At 42.3% G+C, this 16,812-nt stretch overlaps 2 protein-coding genes across 6 annotated transcripts in view; one reads left to right on the top strand and one right to left on the bottom strand.

Moving 5' to 3' along the window:
- MLLT10 (MLLT10 histone lysine methyltransferase DOT1L cofactor) overlaps nt 1-2,158 on the top strand; it is a 114,020-nt gene extending 111,862 nt beyond the window's left edge. For 4 of the 5 annotated variants that reach the window (XM_085227286.1, XM_085227284.1, XM_085227287.1 and 1 more), the window contains one exon: nt 500-2,158. In XM_085227286.1, the coding sequence (XP_085083412.1) occupies nt 500-568 (69 nt within the window). In that variant the 3' untranslated portion in view covers nt 569-2,158. The remainder of the gene's footprint in view (nt 1-499) is intronic. The other variant, XM_085227285.1, reaches the window with a different exon arrangement.
- Nucleotides 2,159-4,943: 2,785 nt separating this feature from the next.
- Nucleotides 4,944-16,812, bottom strand: part of DNAJC1 (DnaJ heat shock protein family (Hsp40) member C1) — a 94,026-nt gene continuing 82,157 nt past the window's right edge. The window contains exons 10-12 of the mRNA XM_085227290.1: nt 7,978-8,026; nt 6,168-6,649; nt 4,944-5,157 (exon numbers count right to left, since the gene is read on the bottom strand). Coding sequence (XP_085083416.1) covers nt 5,089-5,157; nt 6,168-6,649; nt 7,978-8,026 — 600 coding nt within the window. The 3' untranslated portion in view covers nt 4,944-5,088. The remainder of the gene's footprint in view (nt 5,158-6,167; nt 6,650-7,977; nt 8,027-16,812) is intronic.

The following is a 16,812-nucleotide window of genomic DNA, read 5'->3' as shown; positions in this document are numbered from 1 at the left end:
GATGAAATGAGGCTTTTGCTCAGTTGGGTTCAGTATTTACAGGAAATGTCTTTCCCACAATTTATGATAGAAACTCAACCGTGGCAGGGATGGAATGGAAATAGCATTTCTATGCTGTTAGAAAAGGATAGATTTTAACCCTCTGTGGTCGATAGCAAAGGCCACCTGTTTTTCTTGACCATCGTGGGGACACCAGGGCAGGCCAATAGCTGGGAACAGAAAGTCCTGTTGGAAATGAAAGCACAAGCCAAGCTTGAGCACTGCATTATGAGCTCCAGCTGTGAGTTTTGCAGGTGTAGTACTGCTCCTGTAATTATTCTTTCTCACTTTTTATTCTGTGATACATAATTACTCTTTACTGTGCAAAAGTAACCAACCCACTATTTAGATAGCTGTATTCAGTTCACCTCATCTGCTTTGCGTACCGTGTATTTCATTTCCGCTTTATTTGCAGTTTGGTTTTACTTAGCTCTGTATTTTATAATCTGATTTTTAGAAGTATTTTCTCTTACACAGAGGCTCAATGATAAAACTGGACCAGTTGCATCAGAGAAGAGTTGACATTTGAGTGATACTTGAGAACTGCACGTCCTGCTGTGATAGCACTTCATCTGCCTGCAAACTGCAGTTTTCCTTTCTGCAGATAGGAAGAAATGCAACAAGGAACTCTTACTGCACAGCAAAAGGTTAATAATTTTCATAAGGATATTTTTGGTAGGCTTTGATTTGCTTTCTTGTTGCACTAAAATGGATATAATTTTTAATGTTAGACTGTGAAGTAGATAAAACTCTGCAAACCAGTTATTTTGTCAGTACAAAAATGGTAGTGAGTGCAAGTTAAACCACAGAAAAACGTTCACATGACTTATCAGTACTAATGTCAAAACCTAGAGGCTAGAGAACTGTCTGCAGGCACACGTTACCTTGATTGTGGAGCAGGAGGGTTTGTTTTGTTTTGTTAATTAAAAAGCTCCACAGAAGCCCAAACGTAGCGTCTGATCTCTGCTGCAGTTGCAATCTATCCTTCAGACTAAGCTGGCAGTGGCAGTTGTCTGGACTTGCTGTTTGTTGTTTCCTTTCACACACACACACACTCATTCGGAAATGTGACTCACAAAGGAATCTACTCTGAACTTTTATTCCTTTAAATTCCTGTTGTTACATAGTGGGAGTTTTTCCCGAGTAAGAATTACGGTATGGAATCCAAAGCTAATTAATTTTGGTGTAGGTTTTAGATTGCTGAGGTTTTTAAAGGAACTGGTTTGGTTCCAGCAACAAAGTTTTCTTACCAGATGAGAAGGCCATACTGGAAGAATTAGGTGTAGTGTTTGGCCTAAACCAAGTGCCTGTTGCTACCTCCGCTTCGTTGGAATGGCTGCCAACAGCTGATGATGCACTAGACGTGTCCTTGTGAGCAGCAGGAAGAGTCGGTGTTGCACCAGCAGCCTTGTCGTTCTGCCTTTACTCCAAGTGTTTGTACCACTGTAGATAGCTCAGGCAGATTGTTCCCTGGGTCGCTTTTCACTAATAAACTACCAAAAAGTGAGTGAGGGTTTCCCACTGACATGATCAATGGTTGAAACGGATGGGCTCGCGTTCGACGGTGGCTGATGTGATGGCGTGACTCTATGCAGCGTGGTGTTAAATTGGGGTAATGACCACTAATCAGTGCTACGGTGGGAATTATTAGGGGAAGAGACCCAGCTGTATTTAGACCTCCACTGTGTACTTATTTGGAAGAACATGTTAATTCTGCAATATGTTTCTTAGTTAAACATTGCACAGTTCTTACCTCATTTCTGTAAATAAAGTTTTGTGAATCTGTTTTGTATTGTGAAGAATTCATAAGAAAACATTGATATTTTGATTTGTAATATTTCTAATTAGTAGATTTAATTGAAGAAGCAAAAATAATTTATTTTTATATGTTCGGGGGAATTTTTTAAAGATGTCACAGATCACTTTTGTAGATACTTTACAAAAGTCAAACCGGTGGTTTATTTTACCCTCTCGCCCCACTGGTGAATATTCTGTAACAATTTGTACAAAAGGTAAGATGGAAATGTGCTGTTATTTTGACTAGATGTAAAATTCCAAGTGTATGAAAAGATATGTACAAAGCTTTTGTTAATAAACTTTAATTATGTTTATAGTTGCACACTGCTTGTGTGAATGTGAGTCTTGCAGAAAACACCCCCGCTGCGGCTGCAGTTGCACCGGCTGCTACAGCTCCCTCCAGCAACTCTGCAGAGAACTTTCTCAGTTTCAGCTTTCAGGAGCCACGGGTGGAGCCGCAGTGCTTCCTGGACTCAACTTCTCCTTGCAGTGCTGCTGTGCTCTTGGCTGCTGGCAGACCTTTCTCTTTCATTCTGCCGAGAGTAGCTGCTGTGAAACTGCACAAGGGGTGAGAGGTGAGCTGCTGCACTGACACCCCGTGCCTGTGCTAAGATGATCGAGCTCTTTGGTTGTTGCTGGAATGGTATTTTCTATAAAATGAGCTCACTTCTTTCCAGAAATTTTGTGTGCTGTCCATGCAGGTGTTGGTAAACACAGCAGGAGCTGTGCTGAAGTTCCTTTCAATTGTTTGTTCCTTGTGGCTCAGGCGCAGGCCTCAAACTGAGACAGCTTTTGGGACAAGCAGCTGCTGTGCATTTGTATGCTGCCTCCTCTGCTGAGGAGCAAACATTTCTATTTCCAAATGTGGAAAAGTGAAGTCCTAAAAGAAGGCTGGTAAATGAACAAGCTCAGAACTAACAGAACATCTTTTTGTTACAGCTGGGTCACCACTAACTCTCGCCCCGTTCAGTGGCTTTTTGGCAACTGAACCTTCTGGAAAAGTTTCCCTTATTGATAACTGTTGATTGTGACTGTTGGGTGCAGTTGGGGCAGAGGCTGAGGAAGAGTGGTAGGAAGGGAGGGGGAGAACAGCCCAAGATGCTCCCACCTGCTTCTAGGTAATCCTGAGCATCCCTTCTACTGCAGTTGTGGAAGTGAGCGTTACGTACCCGCAGCTTTATGGATCTAACCTGAATCTAAAATCCTTATGGCGGAGATAAGTATCAGCCCCAAGTATCTTTTCCCTGCATGTTCTTCTAGAGGGACGTGGTAAAGAGGGAAGTGTCCCTGCCTAGAGCAGGGAGTTGGATCTAGATGATCTTAGAGGTCTCTTCCAACCCAAACCATTCAATGACTCTTCAAGAGGGCCTACCTGATTTCTGCCATCTGTTTCCTGTACAGATGCAGGGTAGCATAAAAACAACAAAGGTAGAGTGAGATTGCCAAATTCAGGGCAGTCTCAACTTCTCAATGTGTCAGAAGCTGGTGTCACAAGCCCAAGATAGTGGTGGATGTTGTACAGTGCTCGTATTCCTGATGGACAGAAAATCAGCAGGAAAGTAATGAAAAGGACTCTTTCGACATTAAACAAAACTGATTTGCTCGTCTTTGTAGAAGGAGACCACATCAAAGCTAAGTTCACATGAAGGCCAGATGCAGTCAAAAACCAACCTTGTTTCAGTAACTTTGCAGATCCTGACATCAAAGATGCTGGTCTTTGGCAGCAGTTCAATAGGAACCGTTCCCCATGCAGTGACACAAGAGCAGACCATGGGGCAGTTAGTTCTCCTGCACGTCCCTTCCCCAACCAGCTTGCTGCTACTTCTGCACCTCCACAGGCCTGTGCTGTGCGCAGGGTGTGCTCCTGGCCTGACGGCCACAGATCATCCATCACCTCTATCCAGGATGGCCAATGCCGTGTTTCAGCATTCCCACTCAGAGTGCCACAAATGCTGTGCCTCTGTTGCTTCAGATTCAAGCTGACAGGTGTGACACAAGGAGGAGCAGCTGGGCCATACCATTAAGGATATGCCTTCAGATAAATAGTGTTTGTCACACTGGCATTAACACAGTGTTTGTCAGGCACGCTGCTTGAAGTATCCCAGTAAGAATGGGCTAACCAAAAATGTTTCTTACCCATAAGCGGTGTGCACTTCCTTGATGTGTGCCGCCCCCTGCAGAAGCTCTAGGACTCAGAGAAGCTGAAGGTGTTAGTTAGAACTCAGTGTAATGCAGTCAAGTCTCACACAGAGCTCTTACGTGGGTTTTAAAGATTTCCACTGGGAAGAATTTGATGCTTTTATCAAGTCCATACTCTTTTCCCTGCTATTTATTGTTACATTCCACTCCTTCCTTACAGCCTAAGGTTAATTTCCATCTATTACCAAAAAATATTCCATGTGGTAAAGAAACAATTACAGAAGGCTGCCACCTTTCCTCATCGCTTCTCCCTTACAGTTTTACGGAAATGGGAACAAATGTGGTGAGATGCCCGTCTGTCAGCAGCAGCACAATGGGCGAACTGTTAGCAGGAATAGTATCAGCACGAAGGCTGGGACATTAGTGAGGATTTGTGGCCATCAAGCTCCAAGTCCTGAGTTCTGATGTGCTCTTCTGATTTTGCCTTTTAATTTTAAGTTGAAACTCAAAGGCTCCTCAGAACCCTGGCTTAAATCAGAATGGGGATGATAAATAATTCTTTAAACAATCCTTAATGTTTTCTGCAAAATACTATAATCAGTGTTCTGATTTGCTGATACTCTTTTACAGCCCATTAAGTACCCACCACCCTCATATTTAAAGTTAGCATAATTTTTTCAAAGTTATGAAATACAATATAGCAAATAATGAATGGTAATTCTTACTGCCTGTGCTTCAAATGTGAAATCAAACCATACTGAATGCAGCAGATATAAATACCAAATTACGAGGGATCTTTAAATTTCTTTATATTCTGTATCCACATTGGCTGTAACCAATGTTGCAGTATGCACTCAGTGGGGTGGGTTACCTGAAGGCCCACTCCTCTTTAAGACATCAGCACCTCTCCACGTAAGCAGCTCCTACACAAAAGTACACCTCCATTCTGCAACACACAAAAGAGCTGGTAAGATGACTAAATATTTATTGATACTTTCTTTTACTAAGGCACATGACGTATAGAAATACCGAGGTACAAAATGCAGTTTCCTGCATATGAGTTTTACAACCCCATTTTGACAAAGACGATGTAAATTCTTCTGCTCAGAGCACTCAGCTTTTGGCCATTTTTTTCTTTTGTACCAGTTCAACAAGCAACTTGTATCTTGCTATACACTCCTCCTAAAAGGAAAACAAATGTTAATTTGATAAATTAGAAGAAAACAAACCAACTGCACTTTTATAATGCAGGTAAAACTTAAAGCAATACCAAAGTTACTCATGCAGCGAATTTCAGAAGAATAATCTACATCTGTGAAAAGTGGATTAGAAAAACAAACTTTTGATTGACGTTTCTTACTGGGTAATTTCTCTCTTCCGAGAGCACACCACACCAAGAAAACCCCTGCCTGCTATTTCTATACAATGCCTGCAAATGCAGCTGTTATGCAGTTGTCTTGTATGAGCCCTTCCAGAACAGTTACTCAGGTGTGAGCCGCACTGCAGGCGCTTCACTCTATTAAAGATGAGTTTCTGCAGTCATCTCCAGCAGCACCAGCTGCCATCCCGCACTGATGCACAGCTTCAGAGCCACAAAGTGCCTACAGCCCCTGCCCACACCTCTTGCTTCCTCACGCTGTTTTTGGCACAAGTAAAATAAGGATTTTCTGCAGCTACAATGACTGAGCAAACAAACGGAGCTAGCACAGCTCGGACAGAGTCTAGCACAGCTCTATCAATCACAGCCAATCCTATTTTAAAAAGTACACTTGCAAAAAGAGAGCATTTACAGCCTGCAGCTGGATTACTTAGTGTGCTGTTGAGGACAAGAAGGGTATGGTAAAAATGCAAGCAAAGGGGGTCACCAACAACTAGTTACCAACTCTGAATCAAAATCTGTTTCAAAATGTAATTTGTCTGAAGATCTGGAGGGCATAGGAAAGGGAGGTGTTCTGAATGAAACAGGAGTTACTTCAACATTTCTGTAACATATTAAGCAAACTGTCTAATGGAAAATACCTTCAGTAATCAGCAAATGTGACAGCAATGGTTTGACGTCTTGACTGATGGCTACAGGTGAAGTAACGCCCTCACTTTGCTGCACTGCCCTTCAGTCTTTAAGATACCCATAAGTGGGTAGAACATACATTTCCTCTTCATTTACATTCTAATTCTAACAACAATAACTGTACCTTGCTTTTTCCAGGGACGCATTTTGCTATTTTGTCCCAGCGCTCCGACGTTCCCTTTGGATACTGCTGCAAGGCCATTTCCAGAAGCTTCTGTTGGTTCTGAGTCCACAATTCTTCTAAGGCACGGCTCTTCTCTCTTTTTCTGCTCTCATCATCACTTTCTTTCTCCTGTTCTGTGTTATCGAAATCCTTCTGGCGTCTCCCTCTGCCCTTCTCCTCCAATCCCTCTTTTGTTGCTGCTGGCACCATTTCGGGTGCTTTGGGAACCTTCCGCCTGCGATGCCTGGTCTCACCAGCACTGCCCTCCTTGGGATCCATTTGGGCATCCGTCTGTTCTGGGCTGTGATTGAAGTTCCCCTCCTCTTCCTCCTCTTCCTCCTCTCTTTCCCTCTGTGTGATGATGTGGTCTGGTAGATTCATGGAGACTTTGGCATTCTTGGAATTCTGGGCCAAGGTTTTAAGCTCGGAGAGCCTGGTGACCCCTGTTTAAAGCACTGCTGTTATACTTCTAAATAAATAAACCATAAACAAGAGGTACTACAAATAGGAGGTACTCAGAACAGTGCGGAGAGCAGGAGCAGCCCTTACAGATCATGCTAAATTCCTCACGTTTATCCAGAAATCAAGGCATTTGTATGAAGCAATGAACTTAATCAGTCATGAGCTCATCTGGTACATGTGAAATAACAAGTAAATTACCACACTGACAAACAAGAACAGAACAGCATCAACAAATGAATGAATCACAGAATCGCACAGAATGGCCCAGGTTGGAAGGGACCTCAAGGATTATGAAGCTCCCACCCCCCGCCACAGGCAGGGCCAACAACCTATTACCTAACACTAGACCAGGCTGCCCAGGACCCCATCCAATCTGGCCTTGAACACCTCCAGGGACAGGGCATCCACAACCTCTCTGGGCAGCCTGTTCCAGCACCTCACCACTCTTTCTGTAAAGAATTCCCCCCTGACATCCAACCTAAATCTTCCCTCCCTTAACTTAAAACCATTTGCCCTTGTCCTGCAGTTATCAACCCTTTCAAAGAGTTGATTCCCCTCGTTTGTATACCCTTTAGGTATTGAAAAGCTGCAATAAGGTCACTCCACAGCCTTCTTTTCTCCAGGCTGAACAAGCCCAGCTCCCTGGAAACAAGCCTGTCTTCATAGGGGACGTGCTCCAGTCCCTGATCATCTTTGTGGCTCTTCTCTGGACCCTTTCCCAACAGCTCCCTGTCTTTCCTGTACTGGGGACTCCAGACTTGGACGCAGTACTCCAGATGGGGCCTCACAAGAGCAGAGTAGAGGGGGACAATCACCTCCCTGTCCCTGCTGGCCACTCCTCTTCTGATGGAGCCCAGGATACCATTTGCCTTCCGAGCTGCAAGGGCACACTGCTGGCTCATGTTAAGTTTTTCATCCATCAGGACCCCCAGGTCCTTCTCTGCAGCGCTGCTCTCAAGGACCGCTCCTTGCGGTCTGTATAAACGCCTGGGATTCCTCCAGCCCAAGTGCAAAACTTCGCACTTTGCTGTGTTGAACCTCATCAGGTTCACCTGGGCCCACCTTTCAAGCCTGCTGCGGTCCCTTTGAATAAAGCCCACACTAAACTGAATAAGAAAGGCTGGGAGGAGGTAGCTACAAAGGCAGCATTCCCACAGAGTATGTCAGGTCTTCTCCTTGTTTTTAGCAAAGCAGGCTGCAAGAGTCTCTGCAGAACACACGCTGAAAGTGACCGAATGCACCCATCTGCATGCAGCTATCTAAACACAGTGCTCCCTACAAGTGTTGGTGAGGAGCTGGCAGCACATACCTGGTGTATACGTCACAGAGTCCTTCACTTGTTTGGCTTTCATGGTGACCTGCATAGAAGACAGAGAAAAAATTGGACTATTAAAAAATTACATTTATCACACGAGAATCCATATATGCAGAATCCCTGCTTTGTCCTCTCAGTACCTAAATCTGTGAACTGGGGAGAACTAACAGCACAATAAGTGTTTTCCTTACTGAATCACACAGAATGGCCTGGGTGGTTGGAAGGGACCTCAAGGATTATGAATCTCCAACCCTCTGCCACAGGCAGGGTCCCCAACCTCCACATTTAATACCAGACCAGGCTGCCCAGGGCCCCATCCAGCCTGGCCTTGAACAGCTCCAGGGACGGAACATCCACAACCTCTCTGGGCAGCCCGGCCAAGAATGTGGAGCTTCGCCAACTTGCAGACCTCACTGCAGATCACATAGAACACAGACTCAAATTAAAGTACTTGGATTCTTAATTGCTTAAGAAGTGTGCTGTGTCAATGACCTGCAAGATTCAAGTCTCACGTAAAAGCATTTTAAATGTCTTTTTTTTTAAGAATGTGAGCAAAACCATACACTGAAATTAAGCAGTCTGAGCCACTGAAACAAAAAATAAAACAGGGCACTTACACAGGTATCAGAGCACACACGTGCAATGGGGACACCCTGCTGTCTGCACCCAGGGCTGCAGATGTGAACAGCTCATTGGACTTCATTTTTGCACTGAGCAGCACACCGCCATTTGAAGTCAGAAATTCCCATGCATGTTCCCATTCAGCCTCGAATGAATCACTTTTGGAGCCCTGCACAGACCTCTGCTGTCCGTGCTGACCACACTAAGGGCAGCAGACTCCTCTCCCTACACAGAGCAGCGCTGGAGGAGAACAGCCCACACCGTGCAGCACTTCTCTAAAGAACAGGAAAGATCTCCCCCATAAATTAAACCACATTTTCAGGGATGATTAAATTTAAATGAGAACTGCACGGACAAAAAAAAATCCTGGCTCTAATTAACCAAAGTCTTTATCCAGAGATAGACATCTGGCATAAAAAAACCCAGTCCCTACTGCTGCAGTGTGATAAACTTTTAATCGTTTGAAGAGGAAAAGCCTAAGAGCACCAAGATGAGCACACGATTCTAACCAGCGCCAAGCCTTCTGTCATCTGCACGATGCTGAAAACTGACGGACTCCCACTGAAAGGGATAACCCACTAACAGAGAAACAGCAACTCTCCTTAAAGAGTTTAGAGTCTAAATTCATCCAAACTTAAATATTCGAGTTCCCCCTGCACTGCTAGCAGAACAGCTCCGTGCGCCCGCGCTGTAAAATGCAAACTGGAGGGGAACCCATTGCTGATTGCTGAACACAACTGATCCTATGCAGTGGCCTGTTACGCATCTCCGAAATTATCTTCATCTGAAGTGGATTGTAATCATTACTTTGAAAAGCGAGAACTGGTCATGCGAGAGCACAGTGGATCGTTTAGAGCGGCAACGATGCAGGGGATTCACCGCAAGTACAACGAAGCATATTCTGTCTGTGCTCACGTGTTTCAGACAGCTGACACTAACCCATTCTGCTATATTTAAGCTTCCTTCCAAGACTTGCAAGCTGCTCAGATGACCAAGAAGAAGGAAAAGAGACAGGACATTCCCCTGAACCAAAGAGAGCCAAGAAAGCAGCCAGCAGCCTCAATGCCACCGTTCCGCCTTCTGTGTGCTGAAGCACCGATGTCGTAGCAGGCTGCCAACTACTGCTTCATCCTTCAACCTGGGACTACACACGCAACAGAAACTTACACTGGAAGTGGTGCAAGTCAGGATCCTGGATTCGAGTGTCCTTTACAGGATGGATGTTCCCAAATTAGGCTAGTGCCGGTATCCCACAATAGCTGCATGTTGCATCCAATTGAATTAGAATCTAAAATGGCTCTCTCCACTAGAGCAGTGAAGGTCTTCAGCTTATTCCAAGATCCTGCTGGTATTTCACACTCCTCTGTATGTGAGAAATACCAGCCTCACCTCAGCCTGTCTTTCTTTGGGTGACTCCAGCACCAGTATCTTTGCTGACCCAGTTTTACGATCTGTAGTAAGTTACTGCATCTATTGCACAAGACTTTTGTAGGCATTATGATGATCATTCATGGACTTCCAATTTGAACATTCAGCGGGCAGTCCAGAAATAACAGCTATGTGTAAGGTTTAGTTATTGAGAATCTACGATACCAGGTCCTGAACAAGCTCTGTCAAACACCAACTGCTGACATACCTCCAAGAACTCACCAACAGCATCACTACCATCATTCCCATATTTCATAAGATGATTTATCTGTTATCCTTCTTTTTTCCTCGTTTTTTTAAATCAGCTTTCTTCTTTTCTAGTTGCTATGCAAAATCCTTGTTTACTCTAGCTCTTCTCACTCAGAGCTCAGGTACCACGTATACAGACTTAGGACTTATTTGTCCATCAGCTCCAACTGTCACTGCTGTTAGAGATGCTGACACAGGGGAAGAATCATAACATGTCAGCATTAAACTATTAAGGATTATTAGGAACCCATCCTTTGGAATGTATGAAATCTGTATTTCAGTTTTTGAGTTTAATCACTGCTCTTGCCACTCAAATTTGCAGTCACCTCTGGTGCCAGCTCCTCCATACAGTGACAGCCCTAACATCAATCACTGCTTACCAGTGCTGAGCAGGGCTATCTACTGGGTAGTTCTTAGCAGTTATTTTGAAGAGCAGAAGTTGTTCCATTGCGTTCTCAACTCTACTTATCATAACTTGCTTTGATTTATTACTCTTTCACTCAGTAGCAGATAACATACTCAGAAATACTATTATTCAAAGCATGAAGCAGTTGTAGCATTATGCTTCTAATTATTACTGACAATTGCTTGTGCATAATGCTATAAATTATAGATGTAATGTATATTGAACTGTGAGTTTTATCATTACTGGGAAAAGTTGTGCTAAAAGCCTGTTGTTATTTGACAACAGCTTTCATCAAAGTATTAGCTCTGAAGAAAATCTGTGTCTGGGAACATCTTACACAATAAACATCATGACTCTAAAATGGATTTAAAACAGAAGAGGGCAGTTCTCCTATTTCCACAAATAATTTATTTCACTGCTGGAAAGGCATACTGCATTATTTTATAGGAATGAACTTTCATCTTTGCTGTTTCTATGCCCAAACATCCCAGGCATCCTTGTAGTTCTCTGGGGATAACAGAAGTCACAAATGAAGTCAGGTAATCACATGCACAATGAAACATTTTCTTAGACAAAGGAAGATGAGAAAAAATGTTTGCTACAAGCAATCATTACTGAAGTAGACAGTGAACAGTCTTACTGTGGGACATACAGAAAGAAGCCACAGGAACAGCTTGCTTCTGTGAACTCCCGTCTGAATTCAGTTTCAATAGCACTTCAGCTACAAAAAGATCTTACTGAAAGCTAGGATTAGCGGGATGATTTTATGCAATGAAAGCCAGGCAGAGCTGGCTTCCTCTTGTACTCCTGACAATTAGTTTGGATCACGAGACCAGTTGCTACTCAACAAGACACCTAGCAGTAAAAACATTCCTCATCCTGACCAACCTGATGTTAAATCTCGTTACCCTGGACACCTGCCACCTCTTTCAGATGGGACAATCAATGCTTCAGAGATGTACAGGAGAAAAAAGTATTATTCAGAGTCAGCTTAAAAGGCTTTTGACAGCATGGGCAAAATTCAGGTTTGCTATCACATGGGTAAGAGGCTACACTTTTTGTCCTGCCAGGAAGGCGGGCATAAAAAAAGCAACGAATTGCGACTGGCCTAGGGGGAAAACCCCGTAAAAGTCAGGTATAGTGATCTTACCCACACTAAACAGCCAGAAACAGCCCATTTGCAGAAGTGAAGATCAAATTCCCCATTCCCACAGCAGCAGCCACAAAATAAGCTGGCCCTTCCACAACCACAGTCAGCCCCACTTTGCAGGGCTCTGGCAGTGGCCAATGAGGTTTTGAGGCCTTTCCCATCCTGCTGCTTCCAGGCACTCTTCTTCTGGATACAATACTGTTCTGACCAGGGCTGCACCAGGTAAATACAGAAGTACAAGTCTCCTGTGTTCTGAAAACACTGAAAAACACGAGTAGACAAAGAGATAACCCATGTCATTTGGCTCCCAGATGTATCTAACTTTGCAAAGCAGGACGACATGTTGGTGTGCTGCTGCCAACCCACCACACTGACAAAGCTGTTTACTACTCTTAGCATCTTCCTGAGCAAGAGCTATATAAGTATCTATGACGCTGCCTGATTTTCTCAGCATCATCTACCAGAAACCTGCTGTCTCACTAGCAATGTTCTGCACAGCCAGTTGTTACCTTTCTGCTCTTCATCTATTTATGTTGTGCAAAAACATTCAAGATCTGTGGAATTACAGAAAAATGTATAGATACAGCCTGGAAGTAGTGAAGCTAATATGCAGCAAAGTGAATTTTTTTGAATCTGTGAGGCTAATTTGAGCCAAAATCACATTGTTCTCAAAAAGGAAAGCCAGATGCAGAAGGACATTCAATTATTTCGTGCTCTTGTCCAAGAAATAGGCCTTGCTGATCTTTTGAAACAGTGCAGAAAAAGCTGCCAAATTCGAGGTTCTCTCCTTATAGGCAAAGCATTACTTGTTGCACTGAACTGACATCCCAGTCTAGATCTAAACAACTTATTTCCAGCAACCACAATCGCATCAAGAATGGTTTGACCCAACTCAGCAAACAATAGTGACTCACTGCTTTATTTTCATGTGACAGACTCAAAATCTGTCGCTTTATAAAACGCCTTCCCGTAAATTTACTAAAAGATTGCTAAAACTGCCTTCCAGTTTTAGCAGACTGGTGAAACATCAAGCCAAATCATTCAGCTTCTTTTCTTTTTAAACAACCTATTTCCAACTTAGTAGATCTCTAGAAATGAAGTAGTATAAATTACAAGACATACTTTTGCTCTGACCCCGCTTCTAACAATTTGCTTAGTAGATCCTTACCAACTTTTCCAAAAGTGTGCAATATAACCAGTCAATGAGGTCAACAAGCTTTTGTTCTTGAAAAAACTAAGAGACAAATTACGAACTGGATTTGCTTAGCCCAGCCACTGCCAGCCTGCAACAGTATGGCTTTCTTATGGTTACGACCTTTGAAGCTGTGTGCGATTGCAAACCTTGCCACAGCCAATGAGAGGAGGCAGCTACAGCAGAAACACAACAGCTGTGCGTTTAGTGATGAGGCAGTCTAAGATGTGGCCTAAACCACTGGATTTAGCAACTGATGTTCTCTTTTAAGTGTCCGAAGAGTTAATTTAAAACAGAAGAATAACTGCTCCCTTTTTTCAGGACTAAGAGGAAGAACTCAACACCCAGAACTGTCATGACATTGGAGATTTCAAACTACGCCTCTTTTTCCTTTGTCAGTCAAAATCTACATTTGCAAGTCTTCAGCTCAGTACTGTGGAAACTCAGGTAACACAGAGGAGCTGGGCTTAACCACCCTTTGTAACAATTGCTTGGGCATTTTATGACCTTTGGTGCAAAATGCATTATCTTTCCTATGAGCTGGAAGATTTGAATTCTGCAATGGAATTTAAACTCAGCTCGTCAGGACGTACATAGAATGTTTTGTTATTCAAGGTACACTGCAAAGTTATAGCAGCATTGTCCTGAACCAACCTGATAAGACATGTATTTGAATTAAAGTTGGGTGTCCCACTGGCTTCTGCAAATAGCTTTCTCCTTTAAGTGACAGGAATGCTCTTGTCATGCCTCACAAGAAGGAAATCAATCTGTTTTGTATATGGGTATAAAACACTCCACGCTGCCTGATTCTACAAACATGGCAGGGTCAGTTGTACAACAGTGCAGAAAAAAAACTTTGTGCAATCACAGAATTGGGAACAGCAACCCTCACGCAAAGCATCAACAGGCAAGTTGGTGTGTCTCAGGATTAGACAGGTGTTCTGAAGATTTCACTCTTAGACTGAGGGATCTCCATCACCTACATACCATCTAAATCCCACCTTAGATATTCATAACTGCTTTCAGACCTTGATCCAGAGCTAGGTCTTTATACTTCAATGAGCAACCAAAAGAACTATTGATTACATAAATATATGCAAGCTGCTGAGAGGGACTGCTTCACAACAACCACAACTGGAGATCACAGTAACCAAGTTAACACATGCACAGTATACCAAATGAAATACAAAACAGACTTAGGAAAAGCTTAATCTCCAGAAGCAAAAAAAAACCCCTAATAAATTCATTAACTTTTACATATTAATTACTTCTCATGGAGATGTTTTCTCGCTGGCAACGTAACAAGCTTGCACTTGCCAAAAATGAGAGGTCTATTATATAATGGCATATAAACATGCAATGAGTGTGAACTCACACAGTTAGACTTAAGGCTGAAACCTTTGGTTGCTTGGAAAGATGAGAAAACACAAAATAAGCACTCTCTCCCAATCTTGTGCTTTCAGGTTTCACCATAATTCAGGATGTCTGCTCCAATACATACACCTGTCTATTGTTTTGCTGTCTGCCTTGGTCCTTTTCTATACAAGCAGCAAATCCCTATCAGTCTGTTTTTGCAACACAAATGCATGAGATTAGTGACTGCAGGAACAAACAGAATCAGTTTAAATCCTGTAAGACAAGTGAATGATATTACTTCACAAGTATGAAATCTGAGATCTCTTTGCCTTTAATTTAAAAAACCTGTACCTAATAATCACATTAAAGTCTGTTTGGCATGCCAGACAGCTTTTACTTCCTCTGTTATTTTTACAATTTGAATGTCCTTTGTAGTTACTGAAATTAATTTATGCCTTTCAGCAAATATTTTATTTTTTTTAATCTGTACGGGTAGGCATTGTCAAGTAAAATATGCTGCTATAATTCCACACATAAGTGCTTTTTCTCAATCTGAGTTCAACAAAAGCCAGCCATCATTATAAATCTTCATAAAGCACAGCATTTGTCAAATCAAGGAATGTAATTTTTGCAGAAATAGTCACCTTGAAATTCTATTCGTAATTTATTCTGCGTTTTAGGGTGTTCACAGTATTTAGGAACTTCAAACCTAACTTTTTATTTTGTTTTAAAAGGTCAATTATTTCCTTAAGTATTGGAGGACAGGAATGAGAACTAACCCTGGAGCAACAAATTCAGCAAGGAAAATGGGTCAAAGAACAGATGTTCAGGGGATGGCAGAGAGCAGTGGTACAGGTAACCGGGTCAGCCGGCAGGAACTCTGATTAGAGTTAACTGAACTCCATTTCCCTTTCATAATCAAAATACTTGAAATTCTAATTCATACCACCAGCCAACTGCAATAAGAATGACTTAAAAAGCTGTAGAAGCTTTTCGTTGTGAAAGCAGTAAGATTTCATTATACTAAGCCGGCTGAAAATCATCTTTATGGGAAAAGGTTGATAAATCCCCAATATGCACATATTAAAATGTCAATTAGCCATTTAAATAATGAAACATACTGATAAAATGAGCACAATTGCATCCATTTTGGGTTGACTATTAATTAGCTGTTGATGGTTTCCGGAAGAGAGACAAGATAAGAAATACCCTATACTTGATATGACCAAAGTTAGAGCAACACCCTTCTCACAGCATGCCTACACCATGGTAGCAAGCCTAAAGTAGCTGAGCTGAAGGAGTATGTTGCAAAGATATTTATGCTGGTATCACGAGACAGAACGAACAGAAACAGTACAGCTGCATGAGCTCAGATGCACTACAGTATGGGACACAGCTGTTTGTTGTTGGATTTTGGCTGGCACTTTCCCACTGTCCTGAATCACATTGTGTAGAAGCATCTGTTTGGACAGGGCATCTGGTAGACAGATCCATATCATGAGTCTTATTCTTGTTTGTGAGATATTTTGGGAAATAACAAAATTAACAGACTTAAATTGCCTACGAAATAAAAAAACAATCCAAACTCAACTGATTTTAGTAAAAGTATAGAAGCAAAAGCATCTGAAACATGACTTTGCAAGGAATTACTGAATGTAAAACCATCAAGCTAAGGTACATGCAGTGATTAATAACCATCTTAGTAACTATCTGGCTTTAATTTTACATTTTTTAAAATGAGTTCACACATGCTTCCAATTGTAGGAAGGTTTTGTTTCCTCCCCCTTTCCTCCTAGATAGCTTGCACTTGCTAGTCTAATCACAGACCATATGAAGAGAAGGACCTAACCTGAGGCAGAATCTTTGTATCGACGTCGTTTCTTGCAGATGTTTCCCTAACCTGTTTTTTAAAGACCTTCAGAGGTGGATACTCCACAGCAGCTTATTCCACTGCTTTACTACACCTTTTAAATCTTTGCCCCTTCGTGGCTTACTCAGCTGTGCATGTTAAATTTCAGGTAACTACTTCTTGCCCTATAAAGCTGATATAGAGCGCAAACAACTTACTTTTTGCAGTTCTCTCTTTAGACAGTTGAATGCTTACATCATATTTTCTTCCATTTCGCAGCCCATAAGAATTCCTTCACAATCTTTTCCAATAGATTTCTAAAGATCACCCACTCTGCTTATTCTCTTCTGGACTTATTACACTGAATCACATGCTTAAGTGTAACACTGAAAACTAGACCCAAACTAGAGAAGTAGATGCAGGTTTACCATCCTCCTGTATTTTCTCAGAATGATGCTCCCCTTTGTCACAAAAACTTGCTATTTGTTGACCTGTATTATCTCTTCTAATCTCTGCATTTCTCCTGCACTTTAGTTGTTTGCTACCTTCTATTTGTGAACCCTGCCACTATCTTGCTG

Source organism: Meleagris gallopavo, chromosome 6 (assembly GCF_905368555.1).
Source record: "Meleagris gallopavo chromosome 6, MGAL_WU_HG_1.1, whole genome shotgun sequence".
NCBI classification, from domain to species: domain Eukaryota; kingdom Metazoa; phylum Chordata; class Aves; order Galliformes; family Phasianidae; genus Meleagris; species Meleagris gallopavo.
The sequence above is the reverse complement of the archived record's forward strand: the minus strand, read 5'-3'. Positions and strand labels throughout refer to the sequence as shown.